Raw genomic sequence first — 13,276 nt, forward strand, 5'->3', positions numbered from 1 at the left:
TCTGCTGATGTCTTGTCTGTCTCTGTTCAGTGTATGTATATCTCTCCTTATCACTGTCTCTGTGTGGGACTCAGTATGTTGACAAGCAGACCGACATCTAAGGACATACAGCTATCATATTCTGTTTTTCTGTCTCCCTCATTATCTTTGGGTATCCTTCCACATCTCTCTGTCTCTCTTGGTCTCTATCTATACATAGTTTGTCTCTCTCAGTCTCTTTCTTGTCGGTTTTTTTTTTGTTTTGTTTTTTTGTTTTTTTGTTTTTTTTTTGCAGTACTTGGGATGGAACCCAGGGGCGTTCTACCTTCGAGCTATACCCCCCCCAGCCCTATTTCTTATTCCTTATTTTGAAACAGTCTCACTGAGTTGCAAAGGGCCTCACTGAGTAGCTGAGGCTGTCCGGGAACCCAGATCCTCCTGTCTCGGCCTCCCAAATGCTGGGATTACAAGTGTGCACCACCACGCCCGGCTTTTTACTTTCTATTTTGACACAGGGTCTCACCAAGTCTCTGAGGCTGGCCCTCGGACCTGCAGTCCTTCTCTTTCTTTCTCTCTCCTTATCTCCTGACCTCTCCCTGTCTCTGCTGCTTTCTCCTTTCTTTTCCCTGCATGCCCCCATTTCCCAACCTGGGGAAGGGGATTCCCAAGGGAGAAGAGGAGTGAAGGTCCCCCCCAATCTCTCCAGCTCTGCCCTCCGGACATTGCAGCTGCCTTCACCATGGACAGTGTGGGCACAGCCATCCTGCTCCTGCTGCTGGCCCTGGTCTGTCTCTTCCTGACCTTGGGCTCTGGGAGCAAGAGCCGGCTGCCTCCAGGACCCAGACCCCTTCCGCTGCTGGGAAACCTGCTGCAGCTTCGCTCCCAAGACTTGCTGACCTCCCTCACCAAGGTGCAGGGCCTCGTTCAGGGCGGGCGGGGAGGTAGGAGGCGGGAGTCCCAGGGCCCCCTAACTTCTGTTTTCTATCCCCAGCTGAGCAAGGAGTATGGCTCAGTGTACACAGTATACCTGGGGCCCAGGCGAGTGATAGTCCTCAGCGGGTACCAAGCTGTGAAGGAGGCCCTTGTGGACCAAGGGGAGGAGTTCAGTGGCCGTGGCGAATACCCTGTCTTCTTCAACTTTACGAAGGGTGATGGTAAGCCTGCATCCATCTCACCACCCCACTCCCCACCTCTTCCACATTTAGCGAGGGGGTGAAGGTGGGACACTGACATCCCAAACTCACCAATGACACCCAATGGCATGGAGCCAAGCAGGCCTAGTCTAGAGTCAAGTCTGTCCTCTCTTCCACATCTCCAAATCCAGAGTGGGGTGTGTGTGCGTGTGTGTGTGTGTGTGTGTGTGTGTGTGTGTGTGTGTGTGTATTGAACCCAGGGACGTTTTACCTCCAGGCTTCACCTCCAGCATTTTTTTTTTATTATTTTATGTTGAAACAGGGTCTCGCTAAGTTGCTGAGGGCCTTGTTAAATTACTGAGGCTGGTCTTAAACCTGCAATCCTCCTGCCTCAGCCTCTCAAGTACTAGAATTACAGGTATATACCACTGTGCCCAGATCTAAACTATTTATTTATTTACATATTTATTTATTGGTACTGGGGTTTGAGCCCAGGGGCAGTCTACCTCTGAACTGTATCCCCAGCCCTATTTTATTTTTATTCTTGAGAAAGGATCTCACTAAATTGATGAGAGTCTCACCACTTGCTGAGGCTGTACTCAAACTTGCAATCCTCCTGTCTCAGACTCCCAAGTACTGTGATTGCAGGTATGCACCACCAAACCCAGCTCGAACTCTTTTATTTTTTAAACACAAATCTCTTATTCTAAAGAAACAATGTGATAGACCCAATAAATTACCTAAAGAACTGTTCTGGTTGGAAAAGGAGTCCTGGGGACCTGTAACCAGGACTATATTCTCCCTAAAAAAAATGCCTAGGGCTCACCCTGTTCCCTTCACCAGATAGATCCCACTCCCTCCCAAACTTGGAATCAAAAAGCTCTGATAAAATACCACCTAAGTGTATATTAAACACATTTTTCACACTTCATATCCCCTTCCCCGGACTCAATCTTATGAGTCCACCTGTCCAGGTACATCAGATGCAAGGAGATAGGGACAGGCACTTGAGAAAGTCACCTTGATTCTTTTGCATAGAAAACATCTGCATATATTTATCTTTTGTTACTAAACATAGCCTGCATACTATTAGTCAAAACACAGCACAGGCCAGGTATAGTTAATGGCACACACCTATAATCCCAGTACTTGGAAGGCTGAGAGAGGAGGATCACAGTTCAAGGCTGGCCTCAAAAATTTAGTGAGACCCTGTTTGAAAATTTTTTAAAAAATAGAATAGGGCTGGGTTTGTAGCTCAGAAGTAGAATGCCCCTGAGTTCAATATCTAGTACAAAAAAAAAAGTGTTCTAAGAGGACAGAGGGCAGGTATGTTGGTGCACACCTATAATCCCAGTATTTATGAGGCTGAGTTAGAAGGATTGCAGGTTTGAGGCCAGTTTCAGCAACCTAGTGAGGTCCTCAGAAACTTAGTGAGAGCCTGTTTCAAAAAATAAAATAAAATAGGGCAGTAGGTGTAGCCCAGAGGTAGAATGCCCCTGGGTTCAATCCCCAGTACCAAGAAGAAAAGAAGAAGGAGGAGGAGGAGGAGGAGGAGGAGGAGGAGGAGGAGGAGGAGGAGGAGGAGGGCGAAGAGGATTGTAAGAAAGACTGTGCAAAGGCCCAGAGTCCAGGCTTGCTCCTGGATGAGTTCCCACCGTCCCAATATTTATTTTTCTTGCTTATCTCTTATCTGCACAGTCAATGAGCAATAAGCAATCATGGGCATCCTCTCTGATAATTAGCTGCCCTGAGTAATGCCAAGGACACAGGGTGACCACGGGAGGTCCCTGTCTTGCCTTCCAAGTTCCACAAGGGAAATAGCCTTATCATGAGAAGGTAACAGCCCAAAGCAACCAGGTCCTTACGGGGGACCAGAGGCGGCATGATCAGGACCATGGTCCCATGGAGCTCAAAGGAGGCACCTGACCGACCCGGAGAGTCACGGGGGTGTGCTGGGTCAAACCTGGTCTCTCTCCCAGAAGACACCAGGAAAAGAGGCTCAGGAGGCGGCGGGCTCAGGGATGAGTTGTCGTTGGAGCTGGCTGCTTCTCTTCTCCCCAGGCATTGCCTTCTCCAACGGAGAACGATGGAAGGCCCTGAGGAGGTTCTCTGTCCAAATTCTACGGAACTTTGGGATGGGAAAGAGAAGCATCGAGGAGCGGATCCTGGAGGAAGGCAGCTTCCTGCTGGAAGAGCTACGGAAAACTGAAGGTCGGGGCCCCTGAACACAGTCTGCACCCCTGAGTCACATCCATGTGCCTAGGGGCAGGGCAGCCAGGTGCCACAGCTGGGTATGAAGGCAGAACTGGAGGCTCTTCACTTTACCCAAGACAAAGGGCCGCCCCCTGATAATGATGGTGATGACCTTCTTAAGAACTTGGCACATATGGGGCCAAGTTCTTAAGTGGTGCACACTGTAATCCCAGAATTTGGGAGGCTGAGACCGGAGGATCGCGGTTCGCGGCCATCTTCAGCTACTGAGTGAGACCCCCACAACTCAATGAGACCCTGTTTCAAAATAAAGAATAAAAAATAGGGCTGGGGTGTAGCTCAGAGGTAGAATGCCCCTGGGTTCCATCCCCAGCATTAAAAAAAAAAAGAATTTAGCACATATAGAGCCCTATGGTAAGCACATTTTCACACATAAACCCTCTAAGCCACAGAACAATCCATTTTGCAGAAGGGAAAACGGACACAGAAAGGCTAAGCAACTGCCTTGCAGTAAGGAGAAGAGCCAGGTTTCCAACTGATTTCTGATACATCTATACCACTCCTGGGTATCTTCCCAGAGGAATCAGAATCTTATGGTGATATATGCATATCCATCTTCTAGCAGCACAACTCACAGTAGCCAAACTGTTGAACCAGCCTAGGTGTCCATCACAGTAGCCAAACTGTTGAACCAGCCTAGGTGTCCATCAACAGATGAATGGATTATGAAACTGGGGTATATCCACACAATGGAATTTTTTCTTATTTTGAATATACTTTTACTGGTGCACTGTAATGAAACATCATATCGAGGTTCAGAGTGATAGGAACACACACGTTTCCCTCCGAATCCCACCCCGCTCCCTCCCCGTCTCCGTGGATGTTGTTGAGGTTGGTGCTGACAACCTTGCTTGTCGAAATAATGCTCCACATTATTTCGGCTGTTGCCTTCATTATGTCTCCTCCCCTCCCCACTCCTCTAAACCCATCTGTCGCTCACCAGAGTCTCTCCGTAACCTAAAGTCCCTTTTGTCCCAATATCTCTCTAGCTTCCACATAGAAAACATGTACTTGTTGGTTGCCTGAGAATGGCCAGTTCCATTTAGTATAATAGTCTCTAGTTCCACCCATTTTTCTACAAATGGCATAATTTTGTTCTTCTTTGTACTGGAGGCGGAACCCAAGAGTGTTCTACCTCTGAGCTACATCCCTAACCCCTTAATTTTGAAAAATGATCTCCCTCAACCAGGCGTGGTGGCTCCCGCTTTTTATCCCAGCACTGGGGGAGGCTGAGACAGGAGGATCGCAGGTTCACAGACAGCCTCAGCTACTTAGTGAGGCCCTTTGCAACTTAGTGAGACCCTGTTGCAAAATAAAGAATAAAAAATAGGGTTGGGGGTGTAGATCGGAGGTAGAATGCCCCTGGGGGTTCCATCTCCAGTAACACAAAAAAAGGATCTCCCTAAGTTGCTGAGGACCTCGCTAAATTGCTAAAGCTGGTCTAGAACCAGAAATCCTCCTGTCTCAGCCTCCCAAATACTGGGACCATAGGTGTGCACCACCACACCTAGCTTCCACATAGAATTTTACAGATTTTTTTTTTTTTTTTTTTTTTTTTTTTTTGGCGGGTCTGGGGATGGAACTCAGGGGCATTCTACCTCCGGGCTACAACCCAGCCCTATTTTTTATTCTTCGTGTGTGTGTGTGTGTGTGTGTGTGTGTGTGTGTGTGTGTTTATGTGGTACTGGTGAGGGAACTCAGGGGCTTTTCTACCTCTGGGCTACACTCCCAGACCTATTTTATACTTTATTTGGAAACAGGGTCTAAGTTGCTGAGAGCCTCACTAAGTAGCTGAGGCTGGCTTCGAACCTGTGCGATCCTCTTGTTTCAGCCTCTCAAGTACTGGGATTACAAACCTGAGCCACCACGCCCGGCTACAGATTTTTATTAAAGGGAAATCATTTGCATTAGTGCTGGGTGGCAAGCTCTGGATGAAATTGCAAGTCTGCCCCCCTGAGGAAGAGGCCGGAAAGCCTTGGAATAAGTCTCAAGCCTACTCCCCACAAGACCCAGCCAGGCAGAGGGAGGCACCCTCTTTAAGCCTCCCTCTTAAGTACATATCCTCTGAAATTGTCTTCGTCTGGGGCCCTGGAGGACATCATGGGTGTAATACAGTTGGACGGGACAGCGGGGACCTGTCTTTGAAGCTGTAACATAGAAGGCGGGGCTCATTGGGGTTTACGTTCAGAACACTCTATTCAGAACACCCTGTTCTTGGGGCTTCCTGGCCACCTCCCAAAGTTAAGCAAAGTACCACCGTGTCGCCCAGAATAGCCTGCCTGTTCTGTTGTTGGGGGTTTTGTTTTGATTTTTGGTACTGGAGGTTGAACCCAGGGGTATTCTGCCTGGGAGCTACACCTCCAGCCTGATTTTTTCTTGTTTCCTACTTTCAAACAGGGTCTCCATAGACTGATGAGAGTCTCCCTATTTGCTGAGACTGGCCTCAAACTGTCAATTGTCCTGTCTCAGCCTCCAAGTACTGGGATTACAGGTGTGCACCACCACGCCTGGCTGTTGTGGGGTATAGTGATAGTCAAAGTACTGCAAGATACTCTGGGTTCTGTGCCGTCTGTTGCATTGCCAAATATTCTCGGAGTGTTGTTATATTACAAAACCAGCTGCTTGGTTCCTTTGGAACCTGTGCAAATTAGGGATGGGACCGCGCGTGATCCGGCTTGCTGTCTATTGTGCCTCCAGAGCTGGGCCCTGACCATCCTGATCCCTCCCCGCAGGCGAACCCTTTGACCCCCTGTTCATGCTGAGCCGCTCCGTGTCCAACATCATCTGTTCCGTGATCTTCGGCAGCCGCTTCGATTACGACGATGAGCGTCTGCTCACCATCATCAGCCTCATCAATGACAACTTCCAAATCATGAGCAGCCCCTGGGGAGAGGTCAGCTGACTGAGCTCCACAGGAGATGGGGCGGGGTGGGGGGGAGTCCCTAAGGTTCAGTAACCAAGAGACAAAAGTCGGTGGGGGAGAAGCCTGGTCTTGCCCTGCTCGGTCCCACCCCTTCTCTCTGACCGGGAGGCCACAGGGAGGCCCCTCCACTCGACTCCACTTGGCACCAGCCCCCGCCTCTCCAAAACCTGGTCCCCGCCCACTGGACCCACTTGTCACACCCCACAACCTCACCCCCACCACCCCGAACACACCCTGCCTGTTCCTCCAAGCCCTCCGACCCTGCCCACTCCCCAGCTCTACAACATTTTCCCGAGCCTCCTGGACTGGGTGCCGGGGCCGCACCGACGCCTCTTCCGTAACTACGGGAGCATGAAAGATCTGATCGCCCTCAGCGTCCGCGAACACCAGGCCTCCCTTGACCCCAACTCTCCCCGGGACTTCATCGACTGCTTCCTCACCAAAATGGCGCAGGTAAGCCCCACCTGGAAATCCCACCTTGGTCTGACTTGAAGACCTCTTGCTGCCCCCGGCCTCAACCCAAGGATCCCAGACTGGACAGGGTTGGGGGGGCTTCCTCCTGGAGCAGAAGCTGGGGCACCTGGCCCCACTAGGCCACCGCCCTGAGCCAGTGCCAACCAACAGCTCTTTAGGAAGTGTTAAACTCCGAGATGGTAATTGTGCACCCTGTGGCTGAGATTTTTTTCCCCTGCCTTGCCCTCCCCAGCTCCCAGGGGCAAAAGAAGGTAAACCAAGGCGGGACCAAGCTGGCACCCTGTAGCAGTTGTGCAAGTCTGGGCGTGTGAGCTGGCCGGGATGGGATCCCCTGGCCCTGGCGCTAACCCCCACCCCTCAACCCTGGCAGGAGAAGAAGGACCCACTGAGCCACTTTCACATGGACACCCTGCTGATGACCACACACAACCTGCTCTTCGGAGGCACGGAGACGGTGGGCACCACGCTGCGCCACGCCTTCCTGGCACTGATGAAGTATCCCAGAGTGCAAGGTGTGCCGCCTACACGGCCAGCCGGGTGGATGAAGCCCCGAACAGCCCGCAGAGGTCACAGAGTGCGGCCGACCCTCCGGCTCACAGAACCCCTCCAGGAGCCCCGCCCCCCCTCCTACTGTCTGACCTGCCCACATGCTGCCTGCGCCCACCTTCCCAACCCGAGCATGCTCTAGAGGTAGAGCCCGGGGTCCTGCCCCCAGCCCTCCAGCAGGGCCAGTGCGGGACCTTGGCCGCTGCCGAAACCCTCCCCGGAGACCTTGCACTCGCCAGTGTTTTGCCCTCTTTGGCCAGTCTTTTTTATTTCTCTGGTGTGTGTGTGTGTGTGTGTGTGTGTGTGTGTGTACACACCCGCATGTTAGTGGGGGTTGAGCCCGGGAGCTTTCTACCTCTGAGCTACACCTCAGACCTATTTTTTATTTTTATTTTGAAACAGGCTCCCACTAAATAGCGGATGGCCTCCCTAAATTGCTGAGGCTGTCAACCAACCTGCGATCCTCCGGTCTCAGCCCCCCAGACACTGGGATTATAGACTTGTGAGCCACGCCCCGCTGTGGCTAACCTTTGCACGCACACACGCCGTGCTCAGCCCAGCCACTACCCTCCACTACCTTCTCCCTCCCCCTCCAGCCCGTGTGCAGGAGGAGATTGACCGCGTGGTGGGGCGCTCGCGGCTGCCGGCGCTGGAGGACCGAGCGGCCATGCCTTATACAGACGCGGTGATCCACGAGGTGCAGCGCTTCGCAGACGTCATTCCCATGAACCTGCCCCACCGTGTCATTCGGGACACGACCTTCCGCGGCTTCCTGATACCCAAGGTGTGCTGGGCACTTGGAAGCCACAAGGGACAAGCAACCTAGGGAGAGACAACTGAGTTTCTTGCAACTGCCAAGGAGCACCTTAGGCCCTAGCAATTGGTACCCCGGCCTTAGCAACTGGTGTCCCAGGCCTTAGCAACAGACATCTGATTTTTTTTTTTTTTTTTTTTTGGTGGTGGTACTGGGCATGGAACCCCATTCTACCTCTGAGCTACACCCCCAGCCCTATTTTATTTATTTATTTATTTATTTATTTATTTATTTATTTGTGTGTGTGTGTGTGTGTGTGTGTGTGTGTGTGTGTGTGTTACTGGGGTGGAACCCAGGGGCTTTTCTACTTCCAAGCTATACTCCCAGACCTATTTTATACTTTATTTGGAAACAGGGTCTCACTAAGTTGCTGAGAGCCTCACTGAGTAGCTGAGGCTGTCTTCAAACCTGTGCGATCCTTCTGTCTCAGTCTTCCAAGTGCTGGGATCACAAGCGTGCGCCACCACGCCTGGCTTTTCTTTATTTTTGAAACAGGGTCTCACTAAGTTGCAGAGGGCTTCACTAAAGTAGCTGAGGCTGTCCGAGAACCGCAGTCCTCCAGTCTCAGTCTCCAGAATGCTGGGATCACAAGCATGCGCCACCATGCCCGGCTTATTCTTTATTTTTGAAACAGGGTCTAACTGAGTTGCAGAGGGCCTCACTAAGTAGCTGAGGCTGTCCTGGAACCATGATCCTCCTGTCTCTGCCTCCCAAATGCTGGCATTACAAACATGTGCCACCACGCCTGGCGTTGAGATTCTTAAATCCGGAACCTCAGCCCCTTCCCAGGGCCCCATCCCATACCATAGTGGGCTGGATTCTGTTCCGAACCCCACATCCTTTCCCTATCACAAGTTATCTTCCTAGGACCCCTCTCCAGAATTCCTGTGGATTCCCTGTGGCCAAACACTGACCTCAGAGACCTCCCCTCTCCCCAGACATTCCACGGGGCTGGGGGGGATCCCACACCTTTCTCAGATCCCAGCAACACAGCTTCCAGCTGGGAACCCCAGATCTAGCCCCGCGCTCCATTCCACCCCCCTTTTCTGGAGGACCTGGGGACTGAAAGCCCAAGTTGGCAAAATTCCCAGCCCTTTTGCTCCACTAACTCCGCCTCTGTCCCCACACAGGGCACAGATATCATCACCCTCCTCAACACCGTGCACTATGACCCCAGCCAGTTCCTGAAGCCCCACGAGTTCAATCCTGAGCACTTTCTGGATGCCAACCAGTCCTTTAAGAAGAGCCCTGCTTTCATGCCCTTCTCAGCTGGTGAGGGCCAGAGCAAGTCTTGTAACCCTAGTCCTAATTCCATCTCCAGATCCTCTCACTTCACCCACCCCATCCTCAGCTCCGGAGCCATAGACACACTCACTCCTCCCAACTCTGCTCCAGTAGGCAAATAATGACTAAAATCGTTGTGGAGGTAAATGGATAGCGAGGCAGATGGGTCATTTAATTTGGAAGTGGTCATTGTCAGTCTCTCCACTAGGTGGCGCAGTTGAAATGGTTACAATTTTTCTTTGGCTCCATCCTGCAGGGGAAAAAAATAATAAATCCGTTTACTCAGTTGCAGGGAGTAAAAAGAGGGTGGCAGGTAATAATGATAGGCAAATTACGATATTGCCTACTGTGTGTCAGATGCTGTCTCTGAAGATAACGTTAAACGTGGTGGCTCAGAGCTGGATCTGTAGCCACGTTACAGAAGTTTTGCCTCCCAGCTTGGTCAGCTCCTAACTCTGTGACTTTGGATGTTACTTACTTCTCTGGGCCTCCACTTCCACCTCTATAAAATGCAGGCAGCGCTAAAACCCACCTCTTGGAGTTGTTAGGAGGATCGAATTATTTAAGGGCTGTGTGATGCCTACAGAACACTGTCACGCAGTAAGACACATCAGACATTCCGTTCTCACCGAGTTACCTGTACTTAAATTCACAGCGAGGTACTAGTATCATCCCCGTTTCGAATAGAATCGTGGCATTCCAGGAGTGCTAGAGCAGCCTGGCCAGGGTCAGGTGCGAATGCCGGCAGGGACACCTGTACTGGCCGCTCCACCGTCCTCGCATTAGCTGCAGGGGTCCTCAGATCTCTTCGCGCCCCGTGTTTCCCTCTGAGCATCGCCCATCTCACCGCCCTCCCCACCCCGCAGGGCGCAGAGTGTGTCTGGGCGAGCCGCTGGCGCGCATGGAGCTCTTCCTCTACCTCACCGCCATCCTTCAGAGCTTCTCCTTGCAGCCGCTGGGGGAACCCGAGGACATCGACCTGACCCCGCTCAGCTCGGGTCTAGGCAACATTCCGCGGCCCTTCCAGCTGCGCCTGCGCGCACGCTGACCCCGCGGCCCTCCGCGGGCTGGACCCCTCCTCTCCTTCCACTGCCCCCACCTACTGTCGCAGTCTCGTCCCTGGGTCACTTGACATGCCAGTCACTCGTCCCTCCCGACTTAAACTGACCTGCACACAGAAAAAGGGCATTTGGAATGGGAAGTGTATGCCTTGTGCCCAGAGTACTTGTTCTATGACGCGCCCTTTTCTGGGCTGTTTGTACTTTTCTAGCGAATTGTTATGATAGACTCCAGCCTGGCTGGGCTGATTAAATAAAGCTTTTCTGGCTGGGCAGGCATTGCAGACTTCATTGGGCCAGATCTGGACACAGGTGGCCTGGGGAGGCCTCACCCTGGGTCTGTCTCCCCAAAGGCCATTAGAAACTGGGGCCTGATGTGCAGAGCCTGGGACTGACCGCGGTGAGGCTGTAGGCGACCCCTACTCGGGGCATGGGCTCTTTAGTCCCCACGCATGGACCACGGAATCCACCCCCGGACCCAACCAGAGACGAAGCAGGAGTGATGGAGAGATTCACACAGATGGGCAGCCGGCCATGGTGGTACACATCTATAATCTCAGTACCTGAGGGGCTGAGACAAAAGGATCGTGAGGCCAGCCTGAGCAACTTAGCCGGGCCTTTTCAAAACAAACAAAAAAGGCTGGGGGTGTGCTCCAAGGTAGAATGCCCTGATTAAAGTCCTTGTAGAAAGAAAGAGAACAGAGAGTAAGGAGGAAAGAGTGAAGCCGGGCATGATGGCGCACACTTGTAATCCCAGTGCTTGGGAGGCTGAGGACAGGAGGATCACAGGTTTGCAGCCAGCCTCAGCTACTTAGTGAGGCCTTCTGCAACTTAGTGAGAGCCTGTTTCAAAATAAAGAATAAAAAATGGGGTTTGGGGTATAACTTGGAGGTAGAATGACCCTGGGTTCAATCCCCAGTACCACAAAAAAAAAAGGAAAAAAAAAAAAAGAAATTAAGAGATGGTCAGAGGTGCAGAGAGGCCTTAGAGAAAAAGGAAAAAGGGTGAGACGGACTGTAACAGAAACCAAGTGTAAATTAGTAAAACAGGGAGGAACAAAATTTTGCCGTCATTCAACACATCTTTACTGAATGTTTACTATGGAGTGAGCACTATTTTAGGTGCTGGGGTACAGAAGTGAACACTGTAATCCCAGTACTACAGAGTCTGAGGCAGGAGGATCACAGATTCAAGGACAGCCTCAGCCACTTAGTAAGACTCTGTTTCAAAATAAGAGGTTTTAAAAAGTGATAGTGGTGTAGCTCAGAAGTAGAATGGTCCTGGGTTGAATCCCCAACACACACACACACCACACACACACACATACACACACACACACACACACACACACACACATTAAAATAAATAAATAAATAAATATATATATATGTATGTATGCCAGGTGTGGCACATGCTTGTAATCCCAGCTTTTGGGAGTCTGAGACAGGAGGATCATGGTTTGAAGCCAGCCTCAGCTACTTAGTGAGGCCCTTTGCAAGTCAGTAAGACCCTGTTTCAAAATAAAGGATAAAAAATAGGGCTAGAGATGTAGTGTGGAGATACAATGCCACTGGGTTCCATCCCCGGTACTACAAAAAAAAAAAAAAAATCATTCACCCCAGCCATCCATGGCGTTAACACCTCTGGGCAGTGGTCCCGCTCAGCCCCTGTCAGGAAGCCCCTGCAGAGACAGACAGAAGCAAGGGCAGCAGAGTGCAGTCAAGACAGACTGGAGAGATACAGAGAGAGAGACATATTGGAAAGAAAGAGAGCTTACGGATGTGAAGCAGAGACTGAGAGAAAGACAGGGGCAGACAGTGAGAAAAGGAGAGACCGGCCGGAGCAGAGAGGTGAGAGGGGCGCGCTCAGAGCCTGGCGAGGGAGGCACTGGGAGGCGGCGGAACACGCACTGAGGAGGACACTGAGAGACACTTCCAGAAACAAGTCCAGTTTCAGATTCTGCAGGGCCCCCCCGCTTTAACCCCATGTCTGGGCCCTGTGCCAGGCAGGAAGGCTGAATCTGGCGAGGCAGGGAGGGGTATAAAGTGGATCACACTCCAGAAAAGTCTGTCCCAAGTACTGACTCAGCCCCCACCTCAACATGCCCCTCTGGCCTGAGCTGACCCCAACCTGTGCTCTTACGGCAGAGTGGGACAACAGAGGAGCTGTCTGTCTGTCATCTCGGCCTGGCCTCCAATGAGGGTGTCCACTGAGGATTTTGGTGGACTGGGGACCAGGAAGTATGCTAGCAGGTTCACAGGATGTTCTTGGGCCAGAGCCTTGGGAAGAAAGAGAGCAGAAGTTCTGCAGGGCTTGAATAGAGGTTCAAAGGGGCCCACGTGTGGAAAGGCACCAGACGCACAACAGGCACAGAAGCTTCAGGCTCATGGGCGCCAGGAGCAGCCAGGGGACTAAGGAGCCTACCCACAGACCAGATAAGAAGGCCCAAAGGTGGTATGGACTCCGAGATGTATTGACCTATCCTCCCTTTCAGGAAAAAACAAACATGGGTGCCTCCATGGCCCAGTGGCACCTGAGGCTACTATTGCCCCTTTCTGGGTCACTCCGGCATCCTCAGAGGGGGCATCAGGACCTTGGGGACGAAACAGCTAGAGATTCAAGAGAATGGCAAGCGGAGGCACTCACACACATACAAAGCCTGAGGACGCAGCAACGCCAGGCTGGGTGGGACGAGGCGGAGGCAGTACTTAGGATTGGGGGATTTGTGAGACCAGCCCAGCAGATACTCGCCCCTCCCACACTGGGTTTCCACCCCTGCTCCAACCCCAAAAAC

The 13,276-nt window shown here is 51.8% G+C and overlaps 1 protein-coding gene across 1 annotated transcript; it reads left to right on the plus strand.

Annotated features, from left to right (window-relative positions):
* Positions 1-709: 709 nt before the first annotated feature.
* LOC308269330 (cytochrome P450 2F5) lies at positions 710-10,472 on the plus strand (the record flags this gene model as incomplete). The annotated part of the gene is made up of 9 exons (XM_080704664.1): positions 710-889; positions 971-1,133; positions 3,174-3,323; positions 6,116-6,276; positions 6,583-6,759; positions 7,151-7,292; positions 7,923-8,110; positions 9,271-9,412; positions 10,291-10,472. Exons 1-9 carry the CDS (start codon positions 719-721, stop codon positions 10,470-10,472), a joined length of 1,476 nt encoding a protein of 491 aa, XP_080560790.1. The 5' UTR covers positions 710-718.
* Positions 10,473-13,276: the final 2,804 nt, after the last annotated feature.

Source organism: Muscardinus avellanarius, assembly GCF_963383645.1.
Source record: "Muscardinus avellanarius genome assembly, chromosome: 10".
Lineage (NCBI taxonomy): Eukaryota > Metazoa > Chordata > Mammalia > Rodentia > Gliridae > Muscardinus > Muscardinus avellanarius.